Source organism: Clupea harengus, chromosome 26, assembly GCF_900700415.2.
Source record: "Clupea harengus chromosome 26, Ch_v2.0.2, whole genome shotgun sequence".
Taxonomy (NCBI): Eukaryota; Metazoa; Chordata; class Actinopteri; order Clupeiformes; family Clupeidae; genus Clupea; species Clupea harengus.
This window is the reverse complement of record NC_045177.1, coordinates 7,919,045-7,938,717: the sequence shown is the minus strand read 5'-3', so window position 1 is coordinate 7,938,717 and position 19,673 is coordinate 7,919,045. Positions and strand designations below refer to the sequence as shown.

Here is a 19,673-nt window from a genome sequence, read left to right as displayed (position 1 = left end):
GGGCAGTTGGCTGTAATTTCTCGGAGTGTTAGAAGTACTTATCAAAGTGTGATATTGAATGTACCAGGTTTGTGATTTGCCCACTTCTGCAGAGTGTGAAATTAAGAGTGGATTAATTCACAAATAATCTATTCAAGTCAATCAGACAAAGCTACAATGTTCAAAATGTCCAAAACATTCATAGCTATCTAACAGACAGGAAAAACGTTTGAGAACTATTGCTCTAGTTGAAGAACACTGCAGCACAGCGCGCCAGATTCCAATTAATGTATACCAGTCTCGCACTTCTGTATGTATATGGTAGCTAGTGTTTCTATGCGCGTACAGTGAAAACTTGTTAATTCTATACATTGTGTCACTCAACTGAGTTGTCCAAACCCAAACTTGAATCTTTACTGGCCCCTTTTCCACCGCAATACAGGCGCCATCTGGCGTTCGTGGAAGTATTGACGTTACAATTCCTCCTCTATCCTACTTCCAAGTACCACGGATAGAGTATGTGTAATGGCAGCTAACCTCATATCAATAGTTGGTTAGTGATTGATGGAAGTGAACCAGTTTGACACTGTCAGAGACTTGCTTGCATTTTTTAATATGATATTAACAATACTTTTACATAGGTCAATATTTGTATATGAGTAAAAAGGGATTTACCAGATAACCCATTGAATTAGTTTAAGGTTTAAATGTGGGGTAGATTTACACATAGTTTACAAGGTGACGGTTGAGATTTCAAATAAGAGGGTGTGACCCCAGTTGATCCCAGGGGAAAATGGGTGGGTATTAAGTACAGTATAAGCTTTCTGATTTGATTGGGGTCAGACGGGAGGTCAGGTTTAATTGGCTGGAATGGTCAACCAAACAGGGTAAAGGTGGGGGGTGTTAGGTAACCTTTAAATATGTTAGCGCGAGTGTTATCTGGCAAATCTCTTTCTAGATCTAGTTTAAGATCCTATAATACATTTCTTTGAAGAACGTCGTATCCTAGTCGAATGGCTGATTGTGACATTGCATGGTATGCAATTCAGATGCAACAGTAGGTCTAGGCTGTTCCCATCGCTTATTTTGTTATTCTGTTATATGTAACCTATCGTTGAAACAATGTTTTGGTTGTACGTCATTCTCATGGACGTGGCCATCTGACTGTCACTTCTCAGAATGGCTTGAAAACCTCAAGATTTTATCTACAAACTCTTTCCTAGAAGCACAGTAACTTCTGCCTACATGTTCTCTTTAAAACAGTAAACAAGTCATAGCCTATTCCAGCATTCTGATGTCCTTCAGTTAAGCCTTTTTATCCTTTCCCTTAATTCAGTTTCTTGTTCAGGACTGACATTACACAGTTATTGCACATTGTACAATACCCCATCAAGTGGCATTTTTCATTATACAACGTGAACAACAGAATATGAGTTATACTTCATGCACGGACCTAGCAAGCAATGTTATTTGACTTTGTAGTTGAATCTGCGTTACATAAGTAATATGTCTCTGACATGTATCAATAATGGTGTATCTAATTTTTTTACATACATGTTGCCGTAATGCAGAGAGTGCACTCGAAGGAAGGTAGATAAACAGTAGACTTATGACAGACTCACAGCCCAGTTTGTTTCAGCCTTTTATTTGACTTGATACATGAAAAACACAGAAGAGTATGCAAACATACACACAATCACGTGATTGACGGTGGTGGATGCCTCTGGGTCAGCTCAGAATTCATTTCAGTGGCTTGGCGCAGATTGATGAATGAAGATGCGTACAAGGTGTGTCATTCCAGCATTTTCCAACTGTAAACATCAAAAACACAGAAGTCAGGCAATTCTACACCAACCAAAACCTGAACGAGGCCACACTCACATCACTACTCACAGACAAAGACAAAAGACAAAAGCTACGTATGAACTGAGGAACCAAAGCGATTCAAATGTGAAATGCAGAAAGTATTGATCTCAAGATCAACTTCAAGACAACTCGATTTTACTCTAAACAAAGCCATGCGTATTATTTACTTCTGATTTTAACTGACAAAAATTCCATTAACTTACAAAATGTACAGAAACAACACTACTACCTTCAGTCATTTAATAGTATGCTCTTAAACAAAATAATGAGTTGTGACTTACTTCCAACATTCATCTGTATGCAGCACTCAGTTAAGGTTGTATCAGGTTGTGCAGCGCACCAGTCAGCATAATCCATACTTGTGCTATCCATCCAAAACCAACGGGTTGACTAAAAAACAGAAAATAAAGAGTATAAGTATAATAAAATAGTGTATAATATAAATCATTCTCATTATATCAGTACCATCAAAACCTTGTGTAGTGAAATATTACCACTTGGCAATCTGTGCCTCCAATCCATGATGGGATTAAGTCTGCACTTGTCAGCTCCTTAACAAACGTAGACTCTTCAAGGCTGTGAATGGATGCAAGGTTTGCCCCCTCCTTCATACAGCTTTCCTACAGTGGAGATGTGCCGTGTCAGACGAAGATGTCAAATAACCGAGCATGCAAGTCATTACCACCAGAACAGTTTCAAAGCAATCTGAATCCATTCTGATTACCTGAGCGTCAGCCCAATGCAATTGTAATGGATTAAAAAGGAAACAGCGACCATTGAACATCTTCCAATCAGTGGGACATTCTGAGGACAAACAGAGAAGAATGGGTAACATGTCTGATCGCAGGAAGAGCAAGAGTGTTTAATCCTTTCATTTGTTTAACTGAAAGAGGTGTGAATCACAATTAATCACATTTGGTGTGCCTATTTGAATGTGTACAGGATTGTTTTGTTGTGTTTTGCTTTTCTGTAAAGCACATCGTATTTTCATTGGAATTAAATGTGCATGAAGTTCTTGCTTACAACTACACAAAGCATGAAGACAGTACTGCCAACTGAATGATACAAATGAATGAGTTGATCTCTCCTGCTTTAGCTGACAAGTTGTCTGTCTCTCTCTTTGACTATTTTACATGCTATTTCCACTGAAATTATAGAATTATATGGCATAATATATTTTTATATTGTAAAACAGAGGCAAAAAAGTCATATTCAAATCTTAACTCAATTTTGAACACATTTCTAGTTTAGTGTGTTTTGTCTGTAATGCAGAATTGATTACCTTGTTTTTTGTTAAATTACCTGTTTGTCAGCACATTATGTATTCGTGCATTTAATAATATGTACAATATATGGTTTCAGTGTTTGAATGAAGTTGCTTCCAACTACACAACAAAATGTACTCACCGTCCGCAGCCCTAGTCAGAGCCACCATGGCACAAACAAGTAGAGACACAGCCAGCATCCTGGTAGTGGAGATGACTTTAACCTTGATAACCTTCAACAAGAAAATACAGAGTGAGAAATAATCAGTGCAGGGGAGACATGGTGACTGTGGTGCTCCACAGGATGAAGAACACAAGACGATGAGAAAAAAAGAGGCTGAGAGCAAACCTGCTGGAAAAATATCTTCTCTTCTGTCTGCACAAGTTGCCTGGTACTGCTGGACGAGAGAAAGACCAGCTTTTATATACAGTTACTTAAATTTCACAATATTAGTATTCATTCAATAACATTCATTGGTTTTTGTTGTGGACACTGTTATCAGTTTGAATCCTGTCAACACATCAAAGGGCACCATATTGCACACCGTGGGTAAATATTTGCTAGGAGTACATTTCTGGAAGCTTTTATCCAAGCATTAACGGCAAAAGGCAATTTACAGAGTCTATAATGATTCATGATTATATGATTAAAACACATAAATTATATCTGAACCTGATCATATTGCAAATTAGTAGTGGTTAAATAATAATGATAATATCTGGTGATTCCTTATAACATTGTTTAACTTTTTACATAGGAATTTTCAAATTGTATATCCATTGCTAGAGACAGTGGCCTGCTTTTGACATTACTATGACATTTTGCCTGTTTGCTACCTTAAAAAATGTGACACAATAGAGTGGTCACAGAGTATGCATCTTACTGGGTCACATCAAAATGGAAATTTTAACTTGATGATGGCGCTAGATGAAAAGTTAAGGGATCACCAAAGTTATTAATTATCATCCTGGGGGGAGTGTAAATGTACAAAATGTCATGGCAATCCATCTAATAGTTCTGACATCTGACATTTCACTCAAAACCACAAGCATGAGGAAAAGTCAGGGAATCCTCAAAGTGATTATCCTCTGGGCTTAAATGTTATGGAAATCCATCTAGGAGCAGAAGAGGGCTGGAAATATTCACCCAAATGGGTCGGAGTGACTTTAGGCTGAATGAGGTCTGAATTAGGTTGGAATAACATTTTATCTAAACATGAGCAAAACAATATTTGAAATATTTGAACGACACTCCTGGAACCCTGTGGCCACAGGATTCCAGTTGCAGTTCAACTGGCAGAATCTTTACTGCACATGAATATGAGGTGCACATGATTTGTTGTGGTCATTTTTGGTGCAGACTCAGTTTCTGTGGATTGCGTGACTGAGGCTGGAGCAGATCCTTCAGAGCATGTTGCAGGAAGCCTTCCCAGGCAGGCAGTCCTCTGGGTGGGATTTCGCTCCAAAAGGACTAGGACAGTGAAGAGATGACAGGAAATGAGGAAAGGGTTGAATATGAACCAGGGATGCTGCAGTTCATGATCAGCCCCTTAAGGGTCTCGATCAGAACTAAAAATCAAAAGTTTTTCTAATTGTTCTGTGCGTAAAGTATGTGGAACTGGATTGTCGGTTTCAGAACGTTACAGAAATTGTAATCCGATGTCGGACCAGTGTCGGGGGAGGAGGTTTCCGAAGCTCTCTGACCATCGGACAAGCACTTGGAAGGAAGAAGGAACATGCAGGCAGTTTAAGGCCTCTGGTGGTGAGATGTACGGTTGGAAGTGGAGATGAGCCACACAGAGAATGATGAAAAAGGCCAGTTTATGAACGTTGAACCGATTTACAGTAATTGGATTCATGAGATGAAGTGAGGAGAGACTGAACCAGAGTGAATGACTCCAACAAACCTGTTAATTTGTATGTTAACTTGATGGTCTAACATGACAAGACCTGCTTTCTTCTTCCTCTTCCTATTTCTGCCTGTTACCTCATCAGAACCGCCACAGAGCGTTCAGAGTCTAATCAAATACCAGTTGACCTGGGCACCACATTGCACACCGTGGGTAAATATTGGAGTAAATTCCCTGGCAGCTTTTACCTGAACATCAACAGGAAAGGCTATTTACAGAGACTATAATAATGTATTATTATATGATTGAAACACATACATCATCATCATCATTATTTATTCAGGGAGAATTGACTGAACACAGGGCTCTTTTGCAGCAATGCCCTGATTGAGGGTACATAATACAGATGAACAATAAATAAACAAACCATAACAAAACAAAACAGACAAAATAAATAAACAAAACACATTATACAACTCAGAAATTAAGTATAAAAAAAAACATAAAGTAAAAAAAAAAAAATAATATTTCAAACAATTACAAATTATTTAAAACAACAGCACTGAGGCACATCCTTAGCATCTAAAAGGCTCCTAAGTTGATTGACAGACAAATACTGCGTTAGTTTCAAGTCTCTCTCAAACAGTGTTCCATTTATGGGAAGCTATTTTACCTATATTAGTTTTGATAAGGGGGATTTCAAGGGAGATGAGGCTCTGTGACAGTGTTTTATGACAGGTGGAGGGGACCAACATTCTTGTATAAATTACAATGGTGGGTCCTGAAAGCGTCTCCTGTGACAAAGCGAATAGCACTATGGTATACAGAGTCCAGGAGTTTTAAGGCAGAGGGTGCAGCATACATGTAAACAATGTCACCATAGTCAAGAACTGACCAAATTGTTGATTGCACTATTGCCATTCGGTTTTCAAAAGTAAAACGAGATCTAATTCTATAAAGAGAGCCCAGTTTAATTTTAACCTTCTTAGCTAGGTCAAGAACATGAGATTTAAATGACAGCCTATCATCTAGCCAGATACCTAGGTATTTATAGCATTATATCTGAACCTGATCATATTGCAAATTAGTAGTGGTTAAATAATAATGATAATATCTGGTGATTCCTGATAACATTGTTTAACTTTTTACACAGGAATTTAAAATTGTATATCCATTGCTAGAGACAGTGGCCTGCTTTTGAGTTTAAGGCTGTTTTGAGTGTTTTGCTACACGTCTTACATTACTATGACATTTTGCCTGTTTTCTACCTTAAAAAATGTGACACAATAGAGTGGTCTCAGAGTATGTGTGCTCATTCACATTGCACTCCTGTTTTGCATTTTGCATTCTACTTTCCACTTTATTTTTTTATATTCAGTGTTTATATATTTGTATCGTATATATTGTGTTTTTTTGTTCTTATGTGTTGTACTTTTCTTATGTGTAGTACTTATTGTGTTTTTATGTTTCATGTTATGTGTAGTACTTATTGTGTTTGTATGTTTTATGTTTACTGTATGCACCTATACACCAGAAAATCCAGGTAGGTGTAAACCTACTTGGCAATAAATCCAATTCTGATTCTGATTCTGTATCTCACTGGGTCGCATCAAAATGGAAATTTTGACTTGATGATGTTTTAATTGATTCAATTTGCTGTTTGGGTGCTCATGATAAACCAAAGTGTGACATTGTTACCTCATCAGAACCTCCACAGAGCGTTCAGAGTCTAATCAAATTCCAGTTGACCTTCCAATTTGAGAGAGCAGGTTGTCCTCTTGATCAGAAAGTATTGACAGTAGGCCTAGGCTGTTCCCCTCGCCAAGCATTTGTTGGCTGGGTCAGTGGACGTTGTTAGCCACAGAGCTAAGTGAACAGGTCACAGTAAAAGTAAACAAGTCAGCTATTCTTGTGAAATGTGATACTCTCACACTTAATGTTACACTCTTACTCACATTGACAGTCTATAGAAAGTCTTATTTCGTTATGTCACATTTTGAAAATTTGTTCTGAAGTTTTGTTATTCTGTCATATGTAAACTATTCTTAAAACAATGTTTTGGTTGTACGTCATTCTCATAGACATGGCCATCTGACTGTCACTTCTAAGAAGGACTAGGACAGTGAAGAGATGACAGGAAATGAGGAAAGGGTTGAATATGAACCAGGGATGCTGTATGGGGGTGTATGATCGGTATTGTCTATAAAGGAAGACATTACAACTGGAAAATCTCCCATTCATCGCGTCCATTCCGCCCCACCTGTCACGTCTCTGCGTCCCACCATACTTTGAGAAACACTGCTGACTGTAAGCCCCACCTGTGAGCAGAGGAGGACTTTCAGCCGCACACAACCCTGGCTACTGCACTTCCAAGAGTGGCCCGCGGTGGGACAGTGCATGTCTTGACGAAGTGCATGACCGCATCCGTGGCAAGTTTCCGGCACCGGAGGCCCCATCCAGCTTTGCCTTCTATGGGGATGACCCGGAGCACCCAGGGCTGTTTTCGTGGATCATGCGCGCGCACACTTGTTTAGTTGCAAGTTGATATGTATACATTTGTATTTTTGACTAAAGTGATATGGGCCTTCCATTCTGTCTATTTGCCTATGGTGAGAACATGCCTTAAGAGTCACGTTACGGCCGTAGGCAAATACCAGAGGAGTCAAATGCCAGAGAGGTTTATGAGAGTAAACAAGTGTGAGCATGAACAAGATAAGTAATAGCCTATTCCAGTATGCTGCTTCCTTCAGTTAAGCCTTTTTCTATTCATTGCCTTAGGCCCCCAACCCCCACCTAAATGTTTTTCATTTGAAACCTATGGTTACTAGCGTTTTCTGGGTCTGCTGTTCAGTCCTGGCTCCTCTGAATCATCTCCATCCTTTGCTTGCCCACTTTAAGCTCCCCCCTGGCTAATCCCAAATCAAAGAGCAAGGGCCCTCGTGTTGGAAATCATGCTCATGTTAAATCTCACTGTAAAATTTGATTCCCCCCCCCCCCCCCCCCCCCTTCCACATCACCAGTGGAGCAAGTTCTGACTCATGGTGAAAGTAGTCTGTTTCAGTATGACACTACCTCAGGTGGATGAAATGTAAAGGCTGTGTGCTATTGTTTGCCATCCTCACATCCTTTTTCTGGCAAAGCTGGTCATGTGTTTTGTCACTTTCTCATTCCAAAGAACCAAGGCACAGTTCCTTATAACTTAGTGCCCAGAGAAACAGTTCCTTATAATTCAGGGCCCAGAGGAACTACTATTAGCCATGATTTGTAGTATAACAAAACATTTCTGATGAGTTTACTTTAAGTGGCAATCATAATTTTGCCTCTATAAATAATCATAGAAATGTTATAAAATAGAAATGTTATATAAAAGAAATACATCACTGAAGGTTATGCTGGTACTTCATGTAAAAATGCCTCATAAAAAATCCCCATCCGCTTGGTTTTATGGCTTCATGCTTACAACCGAATCAGCTGTGTGGTGTATAATATAAAGAACAACCGGGCGGGCACTACCTCTTGTTTGATCTTTGGTGTACAGGAGGATTCCCCATTGTATTGCTGAAGTTCCAATAAAATGTGAAAATCACTGCAGACCCCTCAAACCCTGGACACAACCTATTCCAGCTCCGGTAGGCGCTACAGAACACTGTTCGCCAAAACCTCCAGACACAGAAACAGTTTCTTCCCCCTAGCCGTCTCACAAATGAACAGCTAATTCACTGTGGCACTGTGCAATAACCCTGGACCACCAAAACAACCACTGTACAATTACAACCACAAATTATATTTATCATATTTATTTATTTTATCTCATATCTTAAATACGAAATGTGCAATACATTCCACCCTTTACTGTATAACTATACAGGCTGTATATGCTGTACTTCTTACGTCATTCTCTTCCATTTAATATGTATCCCTGCACTTCTGGCACTCTCCACTCTTTGCACTACTTGTTGTGTTTACAGTTCACAGCTCCTGTATATAGCCATTCCTCCCTGTATATATTTCTTATATTTCTCAGACCGTTGTGCTGTTCTGTTGTATTGTTTTGTGCTGTGTTGTATATTTTGTGTAAGTACAATGAGAGCCACTTAACCTGGAGTCAAATTCCTTCTTTGTGAAAACTTACTTGGCCAATAAACCTGATTCTGATTCTGATTTAGAATTTAGAACCCAGTAAATGTACTCTGTAAACAGTCTGTGTACTTTATACTCCTACTCCATACTAAGCATTCCTATCAAATATTCTGTTGCCCATGTTTTCCTTCCATTTGTATGATTTGTTGAATAATCTCTGGATGTTTGGTTTAGATAAAATGCTTGAACTAGAAGTTTTGGGGGTTCTGGCTGGTAGTGATTTCCCCTTTAAACCACTAGAGGGCACAGTAGAGTGGCAGAGGCACAATCTACAAACACAAATGGTTTGATCGTGATGATAGCACTGATAGAACAATGAATTAAAAAGAAAATGTAGCTGAAACACAAAGCTTGATAGGTTTTCAAAGATATTTTATTTATCCATGCCATTCATTTATTAATCCATGTCAATCCATGCCATGGCCTTGTAAAACGGACTTATTTTTTATCCTGAATTCTGTTTGAAGTTGACACAGATAATAAACGCTACAAATCAGCTTTCACATTATTTATCTCATACTCCGCTCTCTTGGGTATTCTGTATTTCATTTTGCATTGACACTGTCTCCACTAATTGCATCTTTTAATTAATTATGTTGTGTTTTTTTCTTACATACACAGTGTGCACCATCTGTAGTCCTCAGCCCAGTGTGCCCTGCCTGGTTACTAATGACTCTCTTACCAATTTAATTACAATCTGCATTTGCGAGTCGTTAAGTGACTAATTACTGAGGTGAGAATGGGGCACCAGGACACTGTTGGGCTCTAGAGAAACCGTGTTGCGTGTGTCTCAGCCAGGGAGGAGGCTTTTTCATGATGGGTAAACAAGCCACAATGAGACAAGCTGCAGCACACGTGAAGAGTGTAGCAAAAAACAGTACAGTCAAGGTGCTCTCTGAGAGGGAGAGGCAAGCTGGTGGTATTTATGGAGGTTGAAAACACTCTCCATTAGATTTACTAAGTAGCTTTCTGGAACCATGTCTTATGTTGTGCATGTGATTAGCTCTCCACAAGCAATCTCGAGCACTGGAGACAGGGTAAGCCAGCTTTTCTGTTTTTGTCTGTGTTATCTCTAGGTTCCAGTATCGGTTTCTTCACGGGGCTTCTGACAAATTGTGCAATAGTACAGGATATAGTACATTTGAAAAGCATTAACTGTAACAGAGACAGGTATTCTAAAGTTTGTAATAAATAACTAATAATTAATGCAATTAATAGAAATTCATTTATCTGGGTTTTAAAACCAGTACATCAGATGAATCAATTACTTGTTTTCAGCGTGTGCTTCCTCTATACAGTCACTTCAGCAGGCTTCTTCTGGGGGCTCTGGAAGCAGGCACAGCAAGCCAGCTTCTCCATCTTGCTGAGGTAGAGCAGCGGCTCGATGCTGCAGCTCAGGTCCATGATGGAGAACACCGAGATGCTGATGTGGCAGCGGAACGCCACGAAGGTGTAGTAAGCCACGAAGGGCATCGTTGCCACGGGGGGCAGGTAGTTGCACACGATGATGCCCATCACGATCAGCACCATCTTGAAGGCTCTCTTCTTCACCGGGTTCATGGTCTCCTTGCCCGCCACGGACTTGCGCAGCACCCAGACGATGGACAGGTTGCAGAAGACCATGAGGGCAAAGGCGAAGAGGATGAACCCGCTGAAGATCTCGGTGGTGCTCCGCACGCCCAGGAGGGACTTGGTGAGCGCGTAGGCCAGGATGAGCCCCCACACCAGCGCCGTCACGGCCGTCCGGATGCGGTTGTCACGGATGCCCGTGAAGAGGATGGGGTGCACCACGGCAACATAGCGGTCCAGGCAGATGCAGGTGAGGAAGAGTGGTGCCGTGTCCTTGACTCCGTAGTAGAAGAGCTGGAAGTGCCAGATTTGCTCGTTGTCCAGGATCAGGCGGTTGACAAAGTCGATGGGCGTCATGAGGCAGAAGAAGGCGTCCAGGATGGCCAGGTTGAAGATGAAGATGTCTGAGGTAGAGCCTTCGCTCTTGCTCGTGGCCACCTTCCATATCACCAGCATGTTGGTGGGGAAGCCCACTGCCAGGTTGAACACCTTCACGCCAAAGTAGAAGATGAAGCCGTACGGCGCCACAGCACACACGTCATACTGGTACCAGGGCGGCCGGCCGGATAGCGACCCTGGGCTTGTTGCATTCGGGCTGAGTGTGAGGTTACTCATCTTGAGGAGAAGAGGTGAGGAAGGCGATGGTGTTCTGCAGATGAAAGACAATCACACGACCACATGAAAACACATAAAATCACATGAAGCCATGAGGATTTGTTTGAAAATTTTACTTTAGCATGTAAGAAATTAGTTTCTTTGTATCTCCTGGAGAGTTGTCTGTTAGGAATTAAAATTGTATTGAAGGTTGGTTGAAGAAAACTTAGAAAATGTATTCAAAGTTTTTTGTACACTTCAAATGACAAAAAATTTTAAACTTCTCACAGACCATATTTCACAAATCATCTAATTTGGTTCTTAATCCTTTAACTCATAACTCATTTTCAATCATACTGTTTTGGTGATAATTATAGTTCTAAATAATGAAATATATTAGCAAGAAATATATTTAGCACTTCTTCGCTTAATATCTACTTGATGCTCTTAAGTGGATCATTTTCATAAGAATAGGTTGTACTTGCCACAAATGCTGAAAACAGTCTCTGTTTTCCTCTGCGAGAGAGCGTCTTCAGACCGATGAATAGTGTGCGTGGCCCTCTGAGTATGCATCCAAAATGGGCCCCTTCCTCAATATAGCGCTCCCTCACCTGGGGCCTCTCCATATAAAAGCAGCTCAAAGGGAATAGCACTGAGGACCCCAGCCAATGAGTGCTGTTTATCTGGAACCATAACATGGTTTCCCCACTTTGCTGGGCCCTGATTGGTTCATATAACTTAATAGGAGGCGAATCGGGGGGGGGAATGGGGGGGGGGGTTGTGGGCTCAAAAGACTGTCTGGGAGTAGGAGGGTGGGGGCCATGCAGTGAGGAAGATGAAGATTACTGAAGACACACTGTCTAACATGGAGATCCAGGTACTGTGTAAACAGGTGATGCAAGTTGGCACTCGGGTGCGGAAATGAGCAAATCCTCTGTAACCTCTTACACATGCCGACTTACCTGCGTATAGTCCTGACTCCTGTAATTGCAAGCACCAGCATTAACATATGGATTGCTTAACATGACGGCCAGCTGTTATGTAATGATTATTTGCATTGTCCCCATCTAGCATTTATTTACATGACGCATCAGTTGCGCAGCATGTTTTCTTAAGCATCATTTCACAGATCTGTAACCGGAGAGGCATACAAATCATGGTCCCGAACACTGAAACATGCATCCACATGACAACTCAGTGGTGTTGTAACAAAACAATGAATCAAGACAAGACAAAACAACAGAAGCGCTCCCATTTGGAGTCTAATTATCTAATTGGCTATTGTCTTGTCATTGCAAACGAATCAATCAATGTAAGAATTCAATTTCCGACTGATATGTTTTCAAACTGCCCATCTGCTGCACTGGTGCAGCCAGACAGCAGTCATCACATACCTCTCTCTCTCTCTAGCCATAAACTCACAAATTAAATAAAATTTTCGTTATTTTGTTTAGGTTTCTTATTATTATTTTGTCTGCTCCTCCAGGGCGACCCCTGTATCACCTTACTGCACATACAATGACCCAGAAAACCTAATCTCTGCCCCCTACATTAAGCACTGCTGTCATTTGGTTGTCAGTGTATGTAAATCCAGGCCATCCACCCCAACATATAACTGACTGTTCTTGGATCATACTCTGCAGGTGAGTCAGTGAGTGCGGTTAAATCAGTCCAAGTTGTGCCACCCAACTCTTCTACTGGACAATCCTATTCATCTGAGACCATTGTGGTAAGTTTTACATTTGAGGACATATTGTTATATTTATTATTATTATTATTATTATTACTCAATGTATCCACCCCGTAGGTATAAGAAACAATAAGTAGATCTTTGGTGGAACATTTCATATTTCACAGGTTGAATTTTTCAGATTTCTATGTATTCTACTAAGTATATGCAATACATTTCAATAAATGAAATAGCATCATTGTTGACATATATTGACCATATGCCAACATGGTGTGTGTGTGTACATTTTTTCAGTCTATACTTAATTAGTGCTTAGAATTATATACACAACCACAGTAATATGTACATGTATGTATTGATATGCTTACGTGTACATACACGCTCATATGTCTATGTTGCATATGTACACCTTTACATCACATGAAAGGTTTTGCAATTTTACAACTTTTTATCACCATTTTCTTGCACAGCCAGTTAGTATAGTATGTACCATTTTACATCTTTGCCAAAGTGTAATTAGAATAAATGAAATCACTACACAAAATGATTTGGTCAGAAAGCTATCCATTCAGCTGTGATGAGACCATCTCTCACCTGCTTTGAATGACCATCCACTGGACTCGGCATGATTTGCATGCTTGTGTACGTTTAATGTCTCGGAACATCTGTGTAGATCACCCTGATATGTGATCCTTGACTCCAGCTGCTGAAACATAGTTGACATGAAGATTTAAATATTAGAGATAAGTTAAAGGTATCATATCATGGACCAAACATTTATTTAGTGGCGACAGTAGTAGTAGTATTGATGATTGATGTATTGATAAGAGTGGTGTGATTTTCCACCTAAGGTTGTTCTATTTACAGAAAAACAAGAAACAACAACGAAAATGAACATCAGCTCCAGCCAGACCAACTCTAGCAGTGGGTCAAGCTTTAATATGTGGTACTTCTTCCCATCTTTCATCCTGGTCACCCCTCTGGGCGTGCCAGCCAATGCCCTTGTCCTCCGAGCCCTGGTGGGGAAGGCTGGCATCTGCTCCACCTCCGAGATCTTCACCACCAGCCAAGCCTTCATGGACCTCACCTTCTGTGTAGGTCTGTGCATTGAGACCATTTACAATCTCTCTACAAAAAATAGACATGTCCTCAAAAGTTTGGCATTCAACCAGTTTGGAGGTCCACTGCACCTGACCGTCACATGCCTAGACAGCTACCTGGGGGTCATCTACCCCATCACCTTCATGAAGCTGAAGGCTCCTGAGTTTCGGGTTTCCATCTGCGCTGTCATCTGGGTGTCTACTTTAGCCTATTTCATTGGCACTGTTGTCAGTCCAAGCGTTACAGCATGGGGCGTAATGATTTCCCAGCTGACTGTGGATTTAGTCGTCATGTACACCTGCCTCATACAAGTGCTGTGGGCGTTAAACCAGGCTGGCCCAGGCAGGACAGAGGTCCACCCGGTCAAGAGGAGAGCTTTCAAAACTGTACTGAGCATGTTCATCTTGATCAATGTGCACTACTGTTTGCCAGTGGTGGACTACATTTCCAGACAGATTGCACCTTCTACCGCCAATGAGTTCCATACACTCACTATGATTGCCTTTACCCTCCAGTCTATGAGTAGTTGTGTTAATCCCATTTTCTATCTGGTTAGGGCCAAGAAATGCCCTTTGCCTTTTACCTGTCAAGGTCGTCAGGGTTAAAGACATTGCATGGCACAGAAATTGAGACCTTCCTTTTTATTTGTTTGTTTTCTCTCTGTCACATATTTGGTTCAGTGATGTATTCTTGAATCGTTGCATTTTATTTATTAGACCCCACCATGAACTGCATTTAGAGGTTGTGCCTCATGATCTAATTGGTAGAGATGTTTTAAGATTAATCAGGCTTGGAGTGCTCATTAATGTCATTTAGAATACTCAGTAGATGAGTCTTTTCCCTCATATAACAGGAATATAAGCTAAGGTAGCAAGCTGTGTATATTTAACTTGTATTTTATTTAGTTTAATGCATAATATATCATTCATTCCATTGCAAATATCCTAATGATCTAAAATAGAGGTTTACATTTGTACAGAGAATTACATCATAATGGTCTCCTCACCATTCATCCATTATGTGAATACACACACACACACACACACACACACACACACACACACACACACACACACACACACAGACACACACACACACACACACACACACACACACTTATCATGTATCATTGTCAATTGTGTTTCTAAATAAATGTTGGTTGAATGTGAATAGGAATTTTAAAATGTGTGTATCTAACTTGTGTGTGCTTAGGTATTGTCTTAACGCACATTGCAACAAATCAATCAATATAAGAATTCAATTTCTGACTGATATGTTTTCCCACTGCCCATATGCTGCACTGGTGTAGCCAGACATCAGTCATCACATACCTCTCTCTCTGTAGCAACATAGTGGCGGCGCCAGACAATTTATTCTGCAGGTGCTATGGGGGAGCTTGCTGTTTTAGCGAGGGTACTATGAAAGGAGGGTGATATACCTATAGCTGTTTCTATTACCGCGCACTTGTACACTTCAAACACTGACTTTCAGTACAGGGCGTTCACACTGACAGAACCAGCAGAATTCAGGGCACTGAAAGTACCCGGATGTCGCACTGCAAACGGTAAAATAATGCAGTGTAAAACGATGGACCCTACTCCATAGACATATATAGATATGTCTATGCTCTACTCGCCCTAAACGGGCGCCATCTTGGCTACGTAGCGGAAGAGGAGGAGCTCTTCGGCAGCTTTTCAGCTTGGAAAGTTGGCTGACTGACGCCTCGCAAATCACTTCAACCATTTATCTGATAGTACAGTGTCTATTTCTCGGTAACTTTTGAAAAATCTAAGCCACAAAACACCAAAAGATGCACATTTACAAAACACGGCCGTCAGCGGAGTTTAGTCCGCCAACTTTGTTTAAACTTTCCAGTTGGCCGGAGGAAGCTGGCGCACAGATTTATGGGTAAAAGGCTCGCACATTTGCCTCCCTCAGTGTTCCATTTGAGGCAACACAGATGTAGGTGCTTACGGTGGGTGTCCACGGCACGCGTTATCGTGCTGCTCTCATTGGGATAGAATGGATGCGATTTGCTGCATACTGGGGAAAAAAATCGTGTTTGCTGTCTGCAGAAAGTTGGGCATTCTTTAACTTTATGCAAATGACAGCGATTTGCTGCATGCTGAGAGCCAATCAGTTCGGCGTGTGTGTGATTTGGAGGCCAACGTAGCTCATAGGGGCGGGAGTAATCAAAAATATCAAAACAAGATGGCGAAGTCTCGGGACTCTGTTACTGGGAAATATTTTATGTGAATAAAGGTTATCTACACGACTTTTTATATGTCTAATCGACTCGGTTTGTTGTTTATATGCTACACGAATGCTGTGAGGTCAAACAGAATATTGTAGGTCTTGAACTGAAGCTCTCAACTATTACTGTTAGCTTGCCGCTAACACTTTAACCGAAAACCCATTGGAAACACATAGTCGCTAGCTAGTTATCTGCTAAATAAGTTACATATAACTAGGGTGACCAGACGTCCTCTTTTACCCGGACACGCCCTCTTTTACCCGGACAAAAAAGAGCATCATAAACCTAGCATCAATGTCCAAGCGTGAGGTGGTGACCAGATTTGAGTTTGTGAAAAAGAGGACACTTCGTCGCGGGGGAGGAGGCAGGGTAGGCTAGTGTATAGCATGCTGGACCCCGCACCCTCCCCCCGTGACGAAGTCTCCTCTTTTTCACAAACTCAAATCTGGTCACCCTACGTTTTCATGATTTAAATGGCTGCTATATATGAATTAGATAGAATAAATTAACAAATTATGAATCAAATGAATCAGCCCATGACTGACTGCCGCTATCTATCATCTATCATTATTTTTTGGGGAGTGCACAAGCTAATGTGCTACATTAGCGCAGCACTGCACCTGAACTTGCTTCTTGAACTTTGCTACAGCCAGTGATTTTTCTGTCCACGCCCCCCAGGCGACTTTACGCATGTAATTTGTGCCGTGGACACCCACCGTTACGGTGCAAACCCATGACACCGTTACGAGCGACGCGATATTCTAATCCCATGCATTTCAACGGGAGCCAATCCATTGTGACGTAGACCACCGTTTTGGGCGACGCGACCGATAAAAGTTGGAAAATGTTGAATCCTATGCAAATGAGGAGCGATTTTTCCCGGCAGCGGCCAATCAGATTGTTTGGTGTCGTCTCTGACAGTTTGAAAATGCTATTTCCACACGCTACAACACGCCGACTCAAAGCGATGGAAGCGTATCGCGTCGCTGTCATGGGTTTGCACCGTTAGGGTGCACTATGCACTGTATTCGCCTTATTCACACGCGCCGCCATTTTTAAACGAAAACTAGGCTTGGTTGGGTAAACCCGACCGGAAGTCATTCTCTACCATACGAAGATAGATGGATGGATACTTTATTAATCCTGAGGGAAATTTAGGAAGAGTAATGATGGACGGAGAATGGACCACAAATCTTCTGCATTTGCCCCCTATAACCGCGGTATTAATAGATTGTTTTTTACATCTCACCGTCAGCATCATGTTTATTTACTTGGCTAGCTAGCAAATGGCAGCTAAGTTATACTGTCAGAATTGATAGCACGAATGAGTCAACAATTTGTAAAATGACAGGTGATTCATGGCATCTTTACCAGGATGATCTTGTGAATAACAATGCTTTTGCAGTCAGAAAGAGAGAGAGTGACAGGGCAAGTGTGAGAGCGAGGGCAGTTCCCTCTATGAGAAAGAAGGAGATCCCCTACATCAGTGGTCACCAAACTTTTTTGGCCAAAGATCACAAACTCTGCCTTGGTGACAGGCAAGATCTACCTATTGAGGCGTTGAGAGAAAAAGACTGTCCAGACTGTACTTACAACTTAACTTTTTATTTAGCCTAATTGTAATTGAGTGAAATTAAACACTTTGGTCCAGCTTTCAAATTGATGTGACCAAGAACACACTAAATCACTTAATTTCAGTGCAACATAAAAAGTAAAATATTTGTTACACACAATATGAACAAGAAAAAACACATTTACAATGAGCAGGCTGGATATGAACTGCTTTATTTATCAACTGAAGTTACAACACAACACTGACAATCTTTGTTTTCAGATAATTTGACAGTTGTTTTGAGGCCCCCATGTTGCCACTCTTCAGAGGAGAATCAAGGAGAAGCACATCTTGCAATTGGCTACCTTAGATAGTTTTTCTAATGATTGAATGCACCTTTCTATGGAATTGAAGGCTTAACAAGCTAATCAGACTAATTATGTGTTGCAATTATTCAGTATTGAGTAGTTACAGGTATTCAAATCATGAAAATGATTAGGGTGCCTAAATATTTGCACAGCCTATTTTTCACATTTGATTTCATTTCAAATACTGCTACACTAAATATCTTTGTCTGGAAAACACCCCAGTACTCAGTGTTAACTAGAAAATGAACAATATACCACTGTGATCTTTTTTTGGTGAAGACAGAGTAAATTATCATGCAGCCTCAGAGGGGTGCCAAAACTTTTTCCTACAACAGTATGTAAAAGCAGGCAGCGTGCATATTAATATTTCGAAAACCAACGCGGTAAGTGGAACGAAGTGGGAGTGGTCGATAGCTAACATAAGTGCAAACGTACTCCTGTAAAGTGTCACCGTAAACATTAATATTAATATTGTAACGTGCCGGCATAGTCGCCCCATAATGCCGTGCAGCGGGCGCATACTGTTCTCTATGTGATGCACTAGCGCTCTGTTGGGACAGAGGTTATACAGGTGTGTGACGGTAGCACAGTCTGTTCGTGATAACTTGTACCAGGGCATAAAGCCCGTGCCATTTTGACAGTGTGTTGTGTTTAGTGTTTAATAAAAAGCCATAACAAATATTTCACACTTCCGTGATTTGTTACAATATCTAGAAACACGTTTTCTTGCAGTGTTAAACGAGTCGTAGAAGTTAAAATAGACAAATATCTGTCTCGAAAACCGTTCATTTGGGTAAGCTAATACATAACGTTAATCTATAAATAGATTTAGGATATCGGTTTATTTAACAAACTGGCCGATAACCAAGATAGCAACGACATCCAAGAGAGCTCGAGGATGTTATGCACGCGAGTTGAGCCTAGTTGCGAGCTGTCAGACGAGCTTTCAGAATGTTTGAAATCTCTCTGCATTGGTCAGATATTCTGCAACTTTACCCAGTCCGACTGAACATGTTGAACTCTTCCGACAATGACCAACAAACACCAACTGCTGGCGCACACTGACCCAACTGTTGGTGTTTGTTGGCGTTTGTTGGAGAATGTTGGCGTTTGTCGGGGCAGTGTGCAAGCTGCTTTAGAAGGGGCATTTAGTGGGAAGGCCTGAATTTGTGAGAAATCGTTGGTGATTACGTTCATATCAACTCTACGGACATCCTCAGATTTAAATAGCTGGCGTTCATGAATCAGGCGGAGATCTTTTCTGACGTTGGTCTTCCGAAGTCCGTTAGAAAACATTTCAGAAGACACTTCAGAAAATGTATTTAAAAAAAATTATAATTTGGAGATCGACAGGGAAGGTCTTCGAGATCGACACGTCGATCGCGATCGACAGGTTGGCGACCTCTGCCCTACATGGTCAAGGTAGCTAAGTTAGATGTTACAGC

At 40.9% G+C, this 19,673-nt stretch overlaps 2 protein-coding genes across 2 annotated transcripts; both read right to left on the bottom strand.

Annotated features, from left to right (window-relative positions):
- Positions 1-1,608: 1,608 nt before the first annotated feature.
- On the bottom strand, positions 1,609-3,613 carry LOC116219742 (type-2 ice-structuring protein-like). The gene is made up of 6 exons (XM_031563501.2): positions 3,460-3,613; positions 3,253-3,343; positions 2,570-2,697; positions 2,340-2,465; positions 2,127-2,235; positions 1,609-1,790 (listed from the first exon to the last, which is right to left on the bottom strand). The coding sequence occupies exons 2-6, from the start codon at positions 3,308-3,310 to the stop codon at positions 1,720-1,722; spliced, it is 492 nt and encodes a 163-aa protein (XP_031419361.1). The 5' UTR covers positions 3,311-3,343; positions 3,460-3,613; the 3' UTR covers positions 1,609-1,719.
- A 6,777-nt stretch (positions 3,614-10,390) lies between these two features.
- Positions 10,391-12,272, bottom strand: LOC105910143 (G-protein coupled receptor 35). Its single transcript, XM_012838830.2, has 2 exons — positions 12,226-12,272; positions 10,391-11,318 (listed from the first exon to the last, which is right to left on the bottom strand). The coding sequence occupies exons 1-2, from the start codon at positions 12,270-12,272 to the stop codon at positions 10,391-10,393; spliced, it is 975 nt and encodes a 324-aa protein (XP_012694284.2).
- Positions 12,273-19,673: the final 7,401 nt, after the last annotated feature.